The sequence below is a fragment of the Sinocyclocheilus rhinocerous genome, unplaced genomic scaffold (assembly GCF_001515625.1).
Source record: "Sinocyclocheilus rhinocerous isolate Xijiao unplaced genomic scaffold, SAMN03320098_v1.1 scaffold1043, whole genome shotgun sequence".
NCBI classification, from domain to species: Eukaryota; Metazoa; Chordata; class Actinopteri; order Cypriniformes; family Cyprinidae; genus Sinocyclocheilus; species Sinocyclocheilus rhinocerous.
Window position 1 is genome coordinate 793176 of NW_015642610.1, and position 18448 is coordinate 811623.

At 35.2% G+C, this 18448-nt stretch overlaps 2 protein-coding genes across 4 annotated transcripts in view; both read right to left on the bottom strand.

Annotated features, from left to right (window-relative positions):
• The window catches only part of LOC107756291 (protein FAM172A-like), a 127398-nt gene extending 114243 nt beyond the window's left edge, over nucleotides 1-13155 (bottom strand). The window contains exons 1-4 of one of the 3 annotated variants that reach the window (XM_016573318.1): nucleotides 13077-13155; nucleotides 11816-11951; nucleotides 11559-11660; nucleotides 7109-7209 (exon numbers count right to left, since the gene is read on the bottom strand). In XM_016573318.1, the coding sequence (XP_016428804.1) occupies nucleotides 7109-7209; nucleotides 11559-11660; nucleotides 11816-11915 (303 nt within the window). In that variant the 5' untranslated portion in view covers nucleotides 11916-11951; nucleotides 13077-13155. Of the gene's footprint in view, nucleotides 1-7108; nucleotides 7210-11558; nucleotides 11661-11815; nucleotides 11952-13002; nucleotides 13048-13076 lie in introns of those variants that run through there. The other 2 variants (XM_016573316.1, XM_016573319.1) reach the window with 2 other exon arrangements.
• A 987-nt stretch (nucleotides 13156-14142) lies between these two features.
• The window catches only part of LOC107756295 (uncharacterized protein KIAA0825-like), a 147473-nt gene continuing 143167 nt past the window's right edge, over nucleotides 14143-18448 (bottom strand). Inside the window, 1 exon segment of the mRNA XM_016573328.1 lies at nucleotides 14143-14368. Within this exon segment, the coding sequence (XP_016428814.1) occupies nucleotides 14272-14368 (97 nt within the window). The 3' untranslated portion in view covers nucleotides 14143-14271.

Below are 18448 nucleotides of genomic sequence, written 5' to 3' on the forward strand. Positions count from 1 at the left end.
TTATTTCAACGAAAAAACATAAAATATGAAGTGTCATGCAGGGAATTCTGGGAGTGTCAATTTATGGTTTTTCACTGTAAATTATACAATGACTTTTTCTTTTTCACTTCCAAAAACCGTAATTTTAACAGTATTTTACTGTAAAAATACATTATATGTAATTACAGTTATTCACCGTATATAGTATGGAAAGTTACTGATGACCAATTAACAGGTTTTTACTGTAGCATTTTTACAGTCTTTTACTGTTAAAATCACAATCATTTTTACAGTGTTCTGTCTGTTGTGTCATTCAAACCATTAAAGACAACATGAAGCAACATTCACAAGCATTTAAAATCTAATAAGATCTGAAAAAAAAGACTACAGGGCTCGACAATAAGGACTGCCCGATGGCCAGTGTGAAAGACGTTCGGGACAGTAGACGGATTTGTCACTTGCCCGATCAGGCCACTGCAGCGTTGTCACGACTTATCATTTGCATGTGTTTTTAAAGACTTGTTAATTAAAAAATTCAAGCGATTAAAAAGCATTTGGGCACGAAAGACAACTACATTCAGTACTCGCGCGCTGTGTTCTGTGTGAACGCACAGACAGCCGCGTGAGCCGCCTGAACGGGCAAATACAAAAGTATATCAATATACCCGCCCTGGCAAGTAACTTTGTAGCTTTAACAATGATTAATCTATATTGAATTTATACACTGGAGTAAGTTACAGATGCATCGATGTACCGGACATTTTTTGTTTTATTTCAGACTATCTTCTGTTCCGTGCTTGCACACAAACTGCACTGCAATCATTTTCCCAATGGCCATTTGTGTGGAAATATTACGTTATTATTATACTTAGTCTGTAAACGGGCATTAACAGAGGCCAGAGATGCTGAAGACGGACACAAAGAGGAGAAAATACTGTAGCAGGCAGAACAAGATCACTGTTCACGATGCGCGAAATATAGGAAGAAAATCCAAATATTGAATTTTATATGAATGTGTTTCTAAGGGGAATGGAACTGACTGTTTTCAGAAATTGAGTTTTCTTTTCATTTTGTCTCTGTATGATGCATTTAAATTAGTGTTAATACGCGCAGCGTTGCTGTGTTTACAGCTGTAACCAAGGAAACGCTGTATCACTGTACCATAAGCGCTGTCTGCTGTCAGAGAGTGAATCTGCGTCTCATTCAGCCCACCTGCTGTTTCTGTTTCGTGCAGATGTTTTATGTAGCATAATTACACAAAGCTAAAGTCAGGTTATTCTGTTTTTGTCTCAGATTTTGAAATTATACCGTCTAATATAAGTCAAACATTGCACTTTTTTTTCAATTCATGATTAAAATGCAAGAAAGATCAAGGTGCAACACAGAGTGAAGAATATGCAAACGTTATTGTATATGTGATTTTTCTATTTCTGTACCTGAACATCTACAAACATAAAAACCTAAAGCATCATTTCATTTCTATTTTTGTGCTATAGGCCTATATTTAATTGTGCTATTACTTGTAATTTGTTCATTTGTTCTTATTTACTGGCTGTCACTTGTCTTTAATGTTTAAACTTTATATTTATGTTTATTTTTGGCTAGTGATTTTTGCTGTGGTATCGAAATTGAAATAGAGAATTGTAAAATTGATTTGGTATCTAAAATATTGGTGTCATATAAGCTTATTTATTAGAATACAAGATAACAGATCAAAAACAATGATAACAGCAACTATTTTATTTTTTGTTGCAGGGCCAAGTAAAAATGTAAAAAATGTTGGCAGGGCAAGTAAAAATTTGAACCACTGGCCCAGTAGAAAAAATCCTTAGCGTTGATCCCTGGACTATTTGTTTTCTTGTACATTCCTGATTTTTTTTTTCTTTTTCTAAAATGACTCAAGTGAATGATTCAAGCTAAAAGTCTTTATAATCTTTAAATCAAAATGTCTTAATATGCTATTTCTCTTAAAAAGGAGGTTCCGCTCCATTCTGAAATGTAACTCCCATTTTTTAAAACCCCAATATCTAAAATTGTGTCCCATCCCTACTTTTTCCCCGTTTCACTGAAAAAAGTTGGGAAAAAACAGGAAGATTCAGACTTGATTTTAGCTGTGATTTTATTAGATAATGAAAATCATATAATAGGCCTAACTAGTTAAGAAAAAAAAAATGCTTGGTAACACTTCACAATAAGGTCTCATTTGTTAACATTAGTTAATGCATTAACTAACATGAACTAATAATGCACAATATATTTTATAGCATTTATTCATCTTTGTTAATGTTATTTAATAAAAATGTTCATGTTAGTTCACAGTACATTAACTAATGTTAACAGATACAGCTTTAAATTTTAATGTTATTAGTAAGTTTTGAACTTAATATTAACTAAGATTAATGAATGCTATAAATATTGTTCACATTAACTAATATAGATAATGTTAACAAATGAAACCTTATTGTAAAGTGTTACCAAATGCTTTATTGAGAATAATATTCTTTTAAGAATAAACCAGTAAGACCTATGAAATACACTGCAGGAAAGTCAAATTTTATGTGCTAAAAGTTTTAGTAATTTTAGTGCTTCAACTTATTTTACTTCAGTTAAAGATTTTATTTTATTTCAGCTTTATTTCAATCAATGAAAACTATTTGTAATAGTTTTAGTTAGAATAACAATATTGATTTCATGTTGTCTCTATAAACACAAATTCAGGTTTTATCACTTGCAGCTGGTGGAGGAACATCAAATACATCGACCTTTGAGGAAGCACCGGTTCCTAAATCAACAGCAGCCATTTTGCTTTACTTTTATAGGAAAGTTGTTCTTAACATAAAAACAAAACAAGCATGACTGGTGCTGTTGCGTGGGCCTGCAGTCACTCTAAAGCAGCAATGTCCCTGTGCAGTGTGTCTATGTACAGGACATAAAGTGTATTTGTGTTTCCTCACATAATGAAACCGATGTAACATTTACAGTCAGTAACATGACTTTCACTCATTTTTTGCTCAAATGTTGCAGTACAAGTTATGCACCAAAGGTTAAGTTTAAGTCCAGCCTGCATCCCTTCCCAATCCTATTAAACTCCTGGTATGTCACTGTCCTTTCAATTAAATGTAAAAAAAAATAAATAATAATAATAACAATAAATAAATAAAACTCCCTCTGAGTCAATGTTTCTCTCACACTCTCACAGTATAAAGCCAATCAGTATAAAATGAAAGCCAATCAGTATAAAACAAAATTTTCTATGAAATCAAGCCATCTGGGCAGCCCTTCTTCATTAGAATACTGTATGTCTGTCATTCCACAGATGCAGAGAAAGATCCTCATTTATTAACAGCTTAATGCTCTCCCATCTGGAGTCAAGCCCACACTGTGTCACCTAGCGCTGAGAACATTCACTTACAGCCCTCCACACACACTCTCTCCGTGTGTGTGTGTGTGTGTGTGTGTGTGTGTGTGCGCGCGCGCAAGTTAACATTCATGACCCTCTGCCCACTGCGAACATACCAAAATGGACCCACACAGTACCTGCCACCCATACACAAACTCACACGCCGTCAGACACAAAGTATGAATGCATAAACAGCATTGTACTGGCAGGGAGGTCAGCAAAATAGCCAGGTTAACACACAAAACAAAACAATTGCATATATTGAGGAAGAGACACACATTCACAAAAGGCAACAGACACCTGACACTATGATAGGAAAGACACACATTAAGAAATGCTTGCGTACAATTTTAAAAGAAAAAAAAAACTAATTACATGCGCGCAGAGCATCTGAAGCCCCCCATGCCATCCCCCTCCTCCCCAGCTAACATGGTGATACAGACACACACCCCTCTAAGGCAAACCACTTGCCAATGTTCAGTGATGCAAACCAGCCAATGATCTGACACTTCTGCATGTGTGTGTCTGCACACCCCCTAATGATGATCCCACCGTGATATGAAGAGAGAGAAGGAGAACAGCAGAGAAGTTGGCCAATACAAATAGATGATGAAGTGATAGTGAATGACCCTGAGTTTCAGTTTGCCTCCAGCTCCTGCATCTGTGTGTGTGCAGATTGCATTCAAAGATGCTGGAGAACTGCAGTAGAGCATTTGAAACCAAGCTGCAATACACAGGTATTGCATGTTCAGAGAGAGTGTTTGGAACAAATTCTTAAATCATTTCTACACCTAGATGATTAGATGATTGACCAATGAATGAATGAATCCAAGATGCATTATAAACAATATGAATTTTAAGTATTATACATTGCTATTAACATATTTCATTCAAAAGGCAATGAGGTACAATGCTGTTCGGACTGCAACGTCCCAAAATATCTTCTTTTTGTGCTCCAGAGAAAAAAAAAAGAAAAAAAAAACCATGAGGGTGAGAATGATGACAGAAATTTCTTTTTTGGATGAACTATCCCTTGCCTAATCCCCTGCCTAATTATAATTCATGCTATGCCTAATATCTCCTATATTTCCTTGATAGGAAATGCAAAAATAAAATAAACTATTGGACTGAATAAACTAAGACATTATTATGCCAAACTTCAACCATCAAGGTTGCAGGGAAATATGAAATGTTACTCCTTGTACTTCACCAAATTTTTTGCGAGGCAAACTTCTTCAATGTGTTATTTTGTGGGGAAAATCCTTGATCGTTTTCTTTGAAAGGTGGGTTTCTCTTTGCCAGAGCTTCCTTGCATTATTTGAAGAAATCTGGCCTCCATTTCATATTTTTCAACAAGACCAATGTAATATTACTTTCTGGAGTTGGATATAAAACTCACTATAGCTATTAGGTAAGTCCCTGACACAGTTTACCCTTACACATTTGCCACACTTTACCACGCAACTACCGAATATATGAATTTTAAATGGATAATTTGTCATTCAATTTAATTTAATTTAATTAATAGTTTACTAAACATATTTTCCTTAATTTTCACTTCTTTGGCAATACAAGTCATGTTAATAATAATCATCAAACCTTATGGGCAAAGATGCTTTTGCCTGAGTCTCTCTCTCTCTCTCTCGCTCTCTGTCAGGGTAAACCTGTGGTCCAGCAGCACATTCAGGCCTGGCTGAAGTGCAAATTGGACATCTGTGCACCTCCAGTCTCACAAAGACTCTCGCCCACTTCTGTACCCCACATTCACACTCTCAAATCTGAGAACGCTGGAACACAGGGGACACACACCACCAATAGTGGCATTCACAGACACAAGACAGAGACGGTCAGAACAAGAAATCAAGTTTTCAGCTGAATCGGGCCTCTGCATGCATTATGGCTAGAACCGCACTGAATTCACACACTTTTGTCACATTCTTCTGTGCTGATTGCAGGGGAAAAAAACTAAAATCCTTTGGATAGATTCAGATATGGTGATGTATGTTTAACAGAGCTGAGAGTACTACATTCTCACTGGTAGCTGAACGTATTCTCAAACTAATCAATGGCTGCATTTTTTACTTTTAATTTCTTTATAATGTAGAAAAAACTAAACGAGCATTCTAGGAGAGAAACTGGTCTAATTTTGTTCAAATTATTAGAATTATTAATATTTTATTTATTTTTATATATTATGGTAACATATTTAGAAACCATGGTATTTATATGGTACTTCAAACAACACCATGAAAAGAAAATACAGTTGTTGTTGTTTTTTTTCTGGCCTCCATTTCAAGTGTTTTAACAAGACCAGTGTAATAGTACTTTCTGCACTTGTATGTAAAGCTTGAACTTTAGAACAACAATAAACATCACTGGCATGGTTCTGTACCTCAGATCTATTTTTGCAGAGTAGCTAGACATGACTTAAGGGCTAAGGTATTACTATTTTCTTTCTAGCCTGTTTAATGAATGCAGGCTACCACAAACCATACTTTAATATCATGTGCCACACCTGTGATTTGATATCACATGCATCTATATTGCACACATACATCCCAAAAACATCTAATACTGCTCAACCGAATCCTTTAATATTCAAAACAATATCACAAAATCCAACCTGCTTTCACTTCCACTCTATTTTGAATTCACTCAAGAGAAGTTCATGAAATCTGGTCACCCACTGTTCTGCTCCGAAACTTTTGCTTTGTTTTTAGCCACATAAACAGATATGCAATGATATTAGGGAATAGGGGAGAAGTGTTTTGTTTTGTTCTTAAAGGGTCATTTCTCATAGGATCATACCTGGACTAGAAATAAAACGCTCACATAATCCTAAAAGAGTCAATCTCTTTCCTTTGAACATCAAACGAATATGCACTACAAATAAAGCCAAAGAATACAGATGTAAATGAACAAAGATAATTGTGTACACAAATTAACTTAAGACTCAGTGAACTGCATTTGAACTTTCAAAGCCACATGCAGGCTACAGCTGAAAAAGAAACTTTCCTGAAGGCACACAAAAGTACACACACAGTCTAATAAACCATCAAAATATGAACAATCAACACTCTTAAACCTTATAACATGCACACAGCCCCGGAGCGCGACAGTGGAAGGGGTTTGGAAGGAGTGGTGGTTGGTAAAGCGTGAAGGTGTTGAACAGTGAGAGTAATGTAAATCAGAGTTCACTCAGACAAAACACCACAACCAAAAAAAGATGAAAGATGGTCTATAATGTATCAGAAAGACCACGTTCACACCTGAAAATGTTGAAAATTCATGTGACTTGAATAACAAAAACAACGGGCTACTCAAATATCAATACACCACTGAGCTAAAATGTATATATATATATATATATATATACACACTGAACAAAATTATAAACGCAACATTTTTCATGAGCTGAACTCAAAGATCTAAGACTTTTTCTATGTACACAAAAGGCCTATTTCTCTCAAATATTGTTCACAAATCTGTCTAAATCGAACATTAAAAATATCCCTTTTGGTAAATGTAATGCATCCTTGCTGAATTAAAAATAATACTAATTTCTTTCACAAAAAAAAAACCTTACTGAGAATAAAATAGATAAATAAATCACTACTCAAATATGTTATGTGCTATTGAATTAATGCATATATAATTTCCCAAACTGATCTATGAATATAACACAATATCACCTTTTTATGTAAAATGTTTTTAAATTATCAACATTACCTCTCCCAATGCTTCATATCTTTTCTGGTTCCATCTATGCAGGTCCTCTTTATAGTTGAAGACAAATGGCTCCCCTGTGTGTATGTGTCTCAACTGACCATCTGCAGAAAATAAAATAAAAAATACACAACTATACAATTTTGTAATGAAATCATAAAAAGTGATGTCTTTTAAAGCTTCAGAATACCTACATTTGGTTTGTGTAGGAGGTCTTCCATAAACAAACAGTTTGTAACTCATTAAGAAAGACAGCCCACATTTATTTATTCTGCTATCTGCATTTCCTGCTTGGGTCTGAGACTATACTCTATTCATTTTATTATCTAAAACCTCCCTATAACATTTCTTTCACAGTTCTACTTCAACTGCAGACGAAGGGAATATTAAGGACAATATTAGTGCAGAGTATCTTGAAGTGAAGTGTGAGGGATGGCATGAAGCCAAAGCCTTTGTGAGCCAACAAGACATGAATGTTTTCCAACATAAAAGTAAGATGTCTTTGATTGGCCATCACACACGAAAGCCTTGTTGTTTTCACAGCAAGGGCACAACATTGGCAGGCTTGAACTCAAGTGAATCACTCTTTACCTTCACATTCTCCAACCATTTTGCACCTGCAGTTTGAGAAGCATCAAACACCTCAGCCAATCCTATTCTCAATGAGTAGTTGGGATCCAATGAAACACTTTTGCATTGACTGAAAGCCTTAGTATATGAGGCCTTGAGGGTTGTCCAAAGTCCACACACAGCCTGCAAATGTCATTCTACGTGTAAGGCTGCGACCTTCAGTTCAGAACCTCAGGCCTGCTTGATGTGCATCATTCCCCTTCATGCAATTAAATATGTTTGGCTGGCATCCCCCCATCTGGCAGGTACAAGCCCTGCGAACGGCTAACGCTTCTCCTGTCCCCCTTACTTTGGCCTTCTGGGACGTCTGGCAGGCCTTCCTCAGACAGCTGGTGCTGCAATAGCGGTCTCTCCGTCACTGTACCTCAAGCCACCAAAGATCTGAGAGTGTCCGTGTGCGTGAGTGTGGCTGGACCACTTCAACTGTTCCCTCCTATGAGCATCCTTTGAGGGGCTCGTTTGAGAGCGGGCCAGCCGACTTCATTCAAAGTGACCCACTTGAGTGCCACTGTTCTGCCATGGCTGGACAATGAGGCCTGGCTTTTGCCAAGTACTGATACTGCTAAACAGCTGCTGAGGTGGATGAGGTAAACAACAACACCACGCTTGGTTAGGACTAATGGTGTTTCAGGGGAAGGGCTGAATGACTGGCATATATGTCATCTACTTTTTGGACACATTTTTTTGTTTGTTTGTTTTTTTACTATACTATATTGTAGTGCTGAGAAATGTCATTCATCCAGCTCAACCATACAACCTCGTTACCCAAATTATTCTAATTAAAAAAATAACTCTCTTTCATTTATGGGCTACATAAGTCAACAAAAACCATAAACTGACATTTGGTCCCAAACTAGCTAGCTAGCCCCTAGTGAGTAGGAGCCAGACTTGAAACATTGTTACCCACTGTTACTTTTTAATATTTAAAATATGTAAAAAAATATTTTATAATATTATTATACAAAATATTATAAATGGTATATAAAGTTACACAGTACTAAAATGTTTTTTTGGGTACTATGAGAATACCACTTTTTGAACATGCTTTGATATTCTTGAACTACTGTTCAAAAAATTGGGTCATAAGCCTTTTTTTAAGTTTACCAAGGCTGCATGTATGTATTTATTTATTTATATATTTGTTTATCTATGTATCCATCCATCCAAAAATACAGTAAAACAGTAATATTGTAAAATATTCTAACATTTTAAAAGGATGTTTTCACTATTTTAATTTATTTTAAAATATAATTTATTCCTGTGATGAAATTTCAGCATCTTCAGTGTCACATTATTCTTCAAAAGTCATTCTAATATGCTGAGTTGATGATTTGGTTATTATTATCCATGTTAAAAACAACTGTGCTGCTTATTATTTTTGAGGAAACCATGATACATGTTACATGATTATTTGATTAACAGAAAGTTAAAAAGAATAGCATTTAATTGAAATTTAAATCTTTTGTAACAATAATGTATTTACACTTTTTATCAACTTAATGCATCCTTGCAGAGTAAAAGTATTCATTTACTTAAAAATAAAGAAAATAAAATAAATCTTACAGACTCCAAACTTTTGAATGGTACTGTATATTAGATATATGGTATATTGTACCACCCAATATCATCACTGCACCAGTACCACAAAGGAATTCATTTTTGTTTTGTTTTTTTGTAAGGAATTAGAGGGCACCAAACAATACAACACTGAATAACATAAACATAGAGAGTGGTTGCTAACATTTCTGAAAGGATTTTTAAGAAAGATAGGCCCATCTATTTTACTGTTGACACAGAGGCATAATGAAGCCTAAAACCAGTGTTAAATCTAACAGTGACCTCTCTGATTGCCAATGCGTGAAGTTAAAATATTCAAAGCATACACACTTAACCCAAATAGCCTTGGGGCATCATACGTTTGCAATTACCCTAGCGCATGGCTCCACAAAAAGAAAAACACCTTTGAAGATAAAAGATTGCATAAGCACTTTCATTCCCCTCATTCTCAAAGCTCCGGCACTTTTTTGCACAGTTATCAGGCGATAAATCCAACATGGCTAACTCGGAGAGTATTACACTATACGCTTTCATCGTTAGCTGTTCAACAACATGTACCACTAAAAGGCCGTATATCAACAATGAACTCTGAAAGCATGGCCGCTCCTTTGAGATAGGATGGGAAAGAGTGCTAGAGAAAGTGAGTCAGTGGAAGGAAAGAGAGCGAGAGAGAGGGAGTGAGAGACGTAGCATGCGCTAGTACCTTTAAAAATCAATTATGCATTCACAAAGGGGTGAAGAGAAACACTACAACCAGAAGTGCCTAACAGAAGGAAGAGGGGATCCAATGAAACCAACATGCAGTGGAAGTTCAGCTCCATCGTCTTCATAACACAGGCTCTCTGAGGAATACCCCCCTTCAACTTATTCTCCCTGCTTTAACCTGGCATAATTAGCATGCTTTCTCGATTTTTAGCTTAATGAGGTATACATAACCTTGGATTTCCAGTAATGAACGAGCTGAAGGCAGACTGGGATGAAGTCATCATGCCACATGATTTGTAAAAAAAAAAAAAAAAAAAAAGAATAAGAGAGTTTTTTTTTTAAACATGGCAAATGACATATCCTCGCCTTAAAATTATTATTTTCTGGTCTTGACCTTCTCAACTGTATTCAACAATCAAAATCATAATTCATAAATCATAAATATATAATCACAACATTTGTGAAGCTCTACTTTTCAACCCTGTTGCCAAAGTTAATGAAATTAAATTATTAAAATTAAACTAATATTTTACTTTCATTTATGGTAAATATTTATCAATAACCACAAAACAACTACCCCTAGTGAATGAAAACTTCATTTAGGCAAAAACTGAAAGTAATCTTATTTAAATTTACTTATAAATCTTATAAATAATTACATAATTAATAATTTAATATTAAAAATCGAATTTTTGATGTTTGTTTAATAATTATCACATCACTCAAATCAAGGTTTGAAACTATATTTACATGTCCAATTGGTATTTGTCTCATATAATATTCACTTTAACCAATAACATTTTCTAAAGGCTATGCACCCATTAGTTGACTTTTGTATCCAATTTGAATGATTATTGCTAGAAAATAACATCACTCAAATCAAGGACTTAAACTATATTTACGCATTTACATAAATCTGCATTTGGCTCATATAATGTTTAGTTTAAACGACTAACATTTTCTAAATGCGCTGCACCCCATTGGTTGACTTTAGACCCTATTCTGTATTCTATTTGAGCAAATCGACATCAACCCTACATTAAAAAGTTAATGTTCAAGACTATACTTTGGCTCAATAGCCATTTTACATTCATCTCAGAGAGTGAGAAAAGAAATTACAAAGTGAAACTTTCTTATAAAATCGAATAAAAGTGATACTCTTCACTGGGAGACTGATATAAGGTATTCCAGACGCTAACAGGAGGCGTTTTAGAGAGAGGAGCAAGGTTATGCAAATCTAGCTGTCAAACAGAGCACAAGGCTGAGTAAGCCACTGACAGCCCATAGCATGCACAACTTGTCCATTCAGCTGCCACAGACTCCAGAGACTCTGAAACAGACAGCGCTATCACAGCCTGCTGCCTGCTGTCAATATCCAATGAAACCCTCCGCACACTTCTAATGCATTCAGACCTTCATAACCACAGACAAGGTACGAAATCATGTTATTAAAGTACAAGGCCAAACGCTATTTGATGGTCTAGCTGGCATGTATGTCATAGAGTGAAATAGTTTACGGTGTCTAAAAATGTTTTGAGTAAAGACAAGCAAAAGGTCTTACGTTCATTGAAGGCATATTCAAACCCATCCAGAGTTTCAGGAAAGTTCAGTGGAGGCTCGTCTTTTTTCATCAGCTCGTCTAAATCGATCCTGGACAATAAATCTAGAAAACAAATTAATATACCAACAATCAAATAAATAAATAAATACTCAATAAGCACACAACCCCCCCCTCCCTCCCCTCCCTCCCATAATTTAATTGGCATTTAATTTATATTTTTATACATATGCATGTATTCACGCACAATGTGGCTTTACCTTTTAGTGCAGTAGTTTTTTCTTTTTCTTCTTGTGCCAAGAGCTGGGCCATAGTTATCCGAACTAAACAGAAGAGGAAGATGCTGGCTCTGATAGGCATGGACACACCGCTACAGAAATATTACTGCACGTCGCTCTGATCAAGAATAAATAAAAATTACTAAACAACAAGCTTCTAATGCTATGACCTTTATTGTCACAACACAATCAAAAAACATTTGCCTTGCCTGTAAATTCATTAGTATGAACGCATATAACGCATTATAGAAATGTATATTAATGCATTATAGAAATTATGTAATATTAACAGTAACTATAAAACAGTCAAATTATAAAGCAGTAATAATATAATACATATTTCAAACATTAGACTGATTGACAAACTGCTGCAGAGGTGTTACAAATCATTAAAATAACATAATAATAAACAGTTTTTAAACAACTTTTGTAATTAAATTACAAAACATTAAAACATGATTACGACATATTATAAAACATATTATGCTTAATATATATCAGTTAAATCATGTGTCAATAATATTAATAGTGTCAATAATAATCATAATAATGTTTGGGACAATGTACACTTGTTCTGTGATAGACAGCTGACCAAAAATATAATAATGTATTAAATGTATTTAATAATAAGTAGCTACATGTAACTTTGAGCAGTGCAAATAATCAATAATAGTAATTTGATTGTATACCGACTTTTAAAATTACATAAATATTGACAGTGAATGTGTTGACTTGGGCAACGTAGCTTCTAGAGTTTCTAACTTCTAATGCTACGGCTCTGACTTTAATGCCGAGTTCTGTTCGTGTGTAAGCAGTCAAACGTAAAAGTCGTTGTGTTCAATCTAATCGTAGTTTACTTACAGTGCACTTAGATCTGACAGGTCAGACTGTCTTTATAGTGGTAACTAGCATTAAGCTAACAGCTTGATTCAGCTCTAAAACCAAGCGTGCTGAACTGAGAGACTCACATGCATCTGAATCTCAGTGTCTGCATTTAGAGAAACACAGTAAAAGCAGCGATCTGCTGTTTTCGACATGATCGGAGCATGTAAACATAGTAAACGATTCCCTGCGTGGACCCCAGCCAATGTTTATAAAGCACTACTCATCAGACAGATGGGACAATAACTTCACAAAGCACAGCTATTTCAAGCAGCGAAACTGATCACCGTGCAGAAGAGCTAGATGAAGACAGTGGGAGAGGTAAATATGGATTTGCATGCATGTCGCTCCGCTCACGTACCATAACAACAAGCACACGTGAGATTTCACACATCCTGCTTCCTCCTTCTGCCAAACAGGAAGACACGCTTCCGTCTCCTCGGAAACGGAAGCGTTTTACACACGCTCCAGCTGATTGGCGGGATTTAAACAGACAGCGCCGCTTGTTTTCACTCAGACACAGAAGAGCTGTCATTGCACACACACACATACACACGCTTTCATTGCAATAATACTTAATAAGCTTCAGCTGACGATGTTTTTTTATATCTTTTTTTTTTTTGTACGATGCATGTTAAAATACAGTTTAAATCTCCTGAAAGAAAATATCATGTCTTTGTGAATGAATGAATCAATGAATAATTACACGCATTTAGTGTATGTTTCAGTGTAAATGAACTGCAGACTTAAACAAAAACTAAAATAGTAATAACACATAAATTTAAAAACTCCACATGAGGATCTTGTTTTCTTTTTTTAATAATTTGTGCGGCAACGTTCAATTTATCTCGATGTACTAAAATAACTAGAACTGAAAATGAATAAAAACTATATAGCCATTAAAAAATAGGAACATTGTCAGAAACACAACAACATTACTAAAACAACTATAAAAACTTTTAGTTTTAAAAACAAGATATAAAAAAGCCAATTCAAAATATGAATAAAAACTATAATAGTATCTCAATGATAGTAAAATAACAATGGTTGAAACAAACTGACATTTATGAACTTGTTTACTTATTTTATTATTTTTTTTTTTTGGACCTGTGATACAACAGTCAAACCTTTCTGCATGAAAAATCACCACTACTGGACTTCTCATTTAACAGTCCACAAGGTTTCCAGGATTAATTAAGAGTTGTTAAGCATCTCTTTCCAATAATCATATTTTATGCATGTATTATTTTATGCATGCATTGTTTTTATTATTATTCTATATTCACTGACTGACTGAAACCAAAGAGTACCTTCTGTATTTACTATTTTCCCCTTCCAGCAAGTAACTCTCCAAAATCTATTTCCTCATAACTGTTATATTATCATTTGTTCAACAGATCAGTGGAGTACAGTTTTCAGTTTAGCAATGTTTTTTGTTCATCTGCAACTGTAATTTCACATCCACAGCACATCAGTGTTAACAATCTTCTTAGCAGCCACACACACTTTTTACACTGGCCATTTGGTTTTCCTGTTAAATAGTCACTGGGCCTTTGCTAAGTTTCTTGGCTTTTGTCGAAGTATGTTTTCTTTAACTGATCCACTAAAATCTTCTCTTCGTCCTCTAGTGCAGCATCATCCTGCATCTCCCACCTGCATTTCACAAACACAGAAAACAGAAATGTGTGTTAGGCCAGCTCTTAAAAACAGGTAAAACACAGATCTTCCTTGAGAATTTCACAATAAATATGTTTGTGGGCAATAGAGAGTATACAAAGATGTAAAAAAATAGCAACATTACATTAGCATTGTATCAGCTTTAAACGGCACAGCCAGTGTCCGCTTACCGCATATCTGATGCATATTACAGTGCCTTGCAAAAGTTTTTTTTTTTTTTCATTTTTTTCACTTTTTGTTATGTTGCTGCCTTATGTTAAACTGCTTTAAATTACTTTTTTTCCACAGCAATCTACACTCCATACACCATAATGGTAAAGCAAAAAACAGGTTTTTAACATCTTTGCAAATTTATTAAAAAGAAAAAAACTTAAATGATTCCATTGCATAAGTATTCATACCTATTCATATCTGGGACAGTTGAAATTTAGCTCAGGAGCATTCATATGCTTGTAGATGTAACTACACTTCAAGTGAAGTTAACCTGTGGCAAATTCAATTGAATGGGTATGATTTGGAAAGGCACACACATCTTAATAAAAGGTCTAACAGCTGATAATGCATATCAGAGCAAAATACTTTCGCAAGGCACTGTACACACAAAAATACAAGCGTTAGATGAAATCACCAATTTCCATCTGTTTGGCTGGTATTATGCAACTTATAGGAGTTAGGGTATACTGGCTTCTTTATTAGTCTGCCTGGAATTTAAAAGCTGGAATACACTACAAAGCTTTTGCCTAGATTTTTGCCCTGATTTGCAGTCTGGATTAGTCGACCCTAGCTGCTGAAAGTCAGAGCCAGTGGGAGTTGACAGATTTCACAGAAAATCGTATAGTGTACGCTGGCTCTGATTTTATTAGCTTACGACTATGATTCCATCTAGTCTATGGATATAAGCCACATTTGATATTTTGAGCTAATTTTTTTTAATTCTTTTAGAACACTTCATTTTTCACACGTCTCTTTAGAATGATTTCTGAAGGACCATGTGACGTTATCTATCTATATTCTTGTTATCTATTTTGTAATAATAATATATATATATATATATGAATAATATCATATATATTAATAATAATAATAATATATTAATACAATATATTAATTGTGTAATAATATTTTACCATACTATTGTTTTACTGTATATTTGTGTGAATAAATGCAGCCTTTGTGAGCATAAAAAACTTATTTCAAAATAATTTAAAAATCTTAATTATTCCACTAACATTTCGGTAGTGTATGTCAATTAAATACTCAGTACTTATTATTTTTGGACAGCCCAAAATTCTGATCACAATATCCACACACATAGCAACATTTATTTTCAGACTACACAAGACAAAAATTACAAAAGTTGTAATATCTGGTATTTAACTTTTTTCCCCCTAACCCAAAAGGACTAGAATTCTGTGATAAAATGTAATGATATATATATATATATATATATATACTACTCTCTCAGAACTGAAATTATACTTTAAGGTTTAAAAAAAATGGTTAAACGTTGCTAAGTGGGGGAAAATGTAAAATCTATAGTATCCAATCACAGCCTTCATCTGCACGCCAATGCTTATTTCCTCACCTCAAAGAGCATCTTTCAACATTACACAACTGTGTTTGTTACAAAGTGTGTCAATCCCTCCTTTTCTCTTTTTCTGTGCGAGCACCTTTTCAGATGATGATGTATAGTGTCCATATATTCAATAGTGGTACAAAAGCCAATCAAAGGACTTGGTCTGTGCGCATAAAGCAGCTTGCGACGCGGCTGCATTGATTGAGCTTCCACCTCAGTCATTGTGAATGTGTCGCTATCAGACAAGCTCTTTTCTCCTCTATGGATGGCTGTGTCACTGTGGTAATTACAGGCTATATAGGGAGGATTTGTTTATGTAAATATGTGCGTTTGATGCATGGGGCCCTCTCGGGCATGTCTCCTATCAGAGCGGCGTCTCTTTCCTCCTGTCAGAGTCACCTTAACAGAACCACTGGGCCTGAACCTGACAGCAACAGCTCGACAGATGAGTGTGTATATATATTGCTTATCTAGTATATTTTTTGGCTGTAGACCTGTTGTAGTAGCTTATCGACATTTCGTTTCTGACATGGATACTGACAAAGTCAAAACATGGCATTGGAGAAACTTTAACTGTGTTGTTGTTTTTTATTAAAATTTTTTGCTGTTTGGGGTATTTCTGTTTGATCGTATTTCAAAGCATCTTCACATTATTAAACAGTGAAGTAAAAAATAATTATGCAAACTTCAAAAATGAGGCAAATCCAAAATTCTGCTATAAAGCAGCTGTAGCAATACAATAGTGTCATTATTCAGTTCCAGTCAGTTCAGTGTTGATTTAATTCCGTTCAATAACTGTGTAAAATTTGTTCCTTACTAAACAAGTTCAATTCAGCGATAAGCAATTCTACTAAAGACAGTAGTGTCTTTATTCAGCTCCAGTCAGTACAGTGTTCATTCATTTCAGTTCAATTGCAGCTCTACAGAAGACAATGTTGTCATTATTTAGCTCAATTCAGTTCAAATTTTGTTCTCATCTGAGTGTCAGTGCCGACAGTTCGATATTATGGAACATTTATTGTCTTTTAGACCACAACTATGCAAGCCAAAGGCAATGGTGGCAAGGAACCCAAACTCCATCAAGTGACAGAAAGTAACTTGTTTAAAATGCCTTCTGTGTGAGATGTGCTTCATACACTGTTACCCTCTTGACAGTAGTCAATAAGACTGTACAGAAAATATGTGCACACTCTGAAGCGCCAGAAGGAAACAACCCAGGAAAATGTCAAACGGCCTCAGTCTCTCATCTCTGGTCAGTCATTACTTCGGCGCTTCAAACAACTAACAAATAATGGAGAACACATGGAAAACACAATATTTACAAATGTCAGGGACGTGCTGAAATGAACGAGAGAGAGGGAAGGTGAGGGTCGGGGAGGAAGAAGTGAAGACGCTAAAGGTTTTTTCAATGTTTAATTTTCAAATAGGATTAAGCAGAATGACATTTAGCTGAAGGTTACTCGCCCGGTGCTTGCCGTCGTTGTCTGATATTGATATTCAAGCGTTGGTCTGCAGCTTGTCAGTGGAACAAACATGCTTGATGAATGAGAACGCGAGCCACAGGGAAGTGTTAAGTGCAAATTTGAAACTGGGTCGTTTTTTTGTTTTTTTTAGGAGAGAATGCGTAGATACATGGTAAAATTGCCTAGTAAACACCTCAATAACTTCTGTTTGTGTCCACCTATGATGTTAAGAGTATACATTTTAAGTACCTCCGTTTATCAATGTCAGCGTATAATCTCTAACTTTTGGCCGTACAGTATGGATGCACACCTGCAAAGAACAGTAGAAACTCAAAATGTGTCAATAAAGTAAAATTTCTCATTCAGGTCATCAATCAAAGAGTACAGGTGTAATACCATCGAGCCTCATCTCAGTTTTTCACTATGTGACAAGACGTGGTAATAAGTCAAACCTGAGCCTCTTTTTCATAGTAGTGAATATCTAATGTGTCCTCACTGAGTTTCCAGTCTTTTAATGTTTCCTGACAAATACTAAGTGTCAGGCAGGTAATTCAGCGGGCTTCTCTATCTTAATAAGCCTGGTGTGATGTGGTCTTTCAGTCTTATTGCGCGGCTCATTTTTCATGCATTAATACCACTCTTGCTGACTTGGCTCTTCCTCTGCATAAAGAGCAGTCTACATGCATTATGAGCTATATATTTACAGATTCCATGTAGTCCAGTGGAAATCAGCTTGCTGACACCCTCCAGCCATGTTTGCCTGCTTGTTTACTAATATCTGTATGTATTCTGTGTATAAAGTTACAATTCACAGACTTCAACTAGACACCAAGTATGCTGAGGATGCTTGTCAGAATCAGAATCAGAATCAGAATGAGCTTTATTGCCAGGTATGTTTACACATACGAGGAATTTGTTTTCGTGACAGAAGCTTCCACAGTGTAACAGAATGACAGTGACAGAACAAAAAACACAGATAATAAAAAATAAAAATAAATAAAAAATAGAACAAGTAAA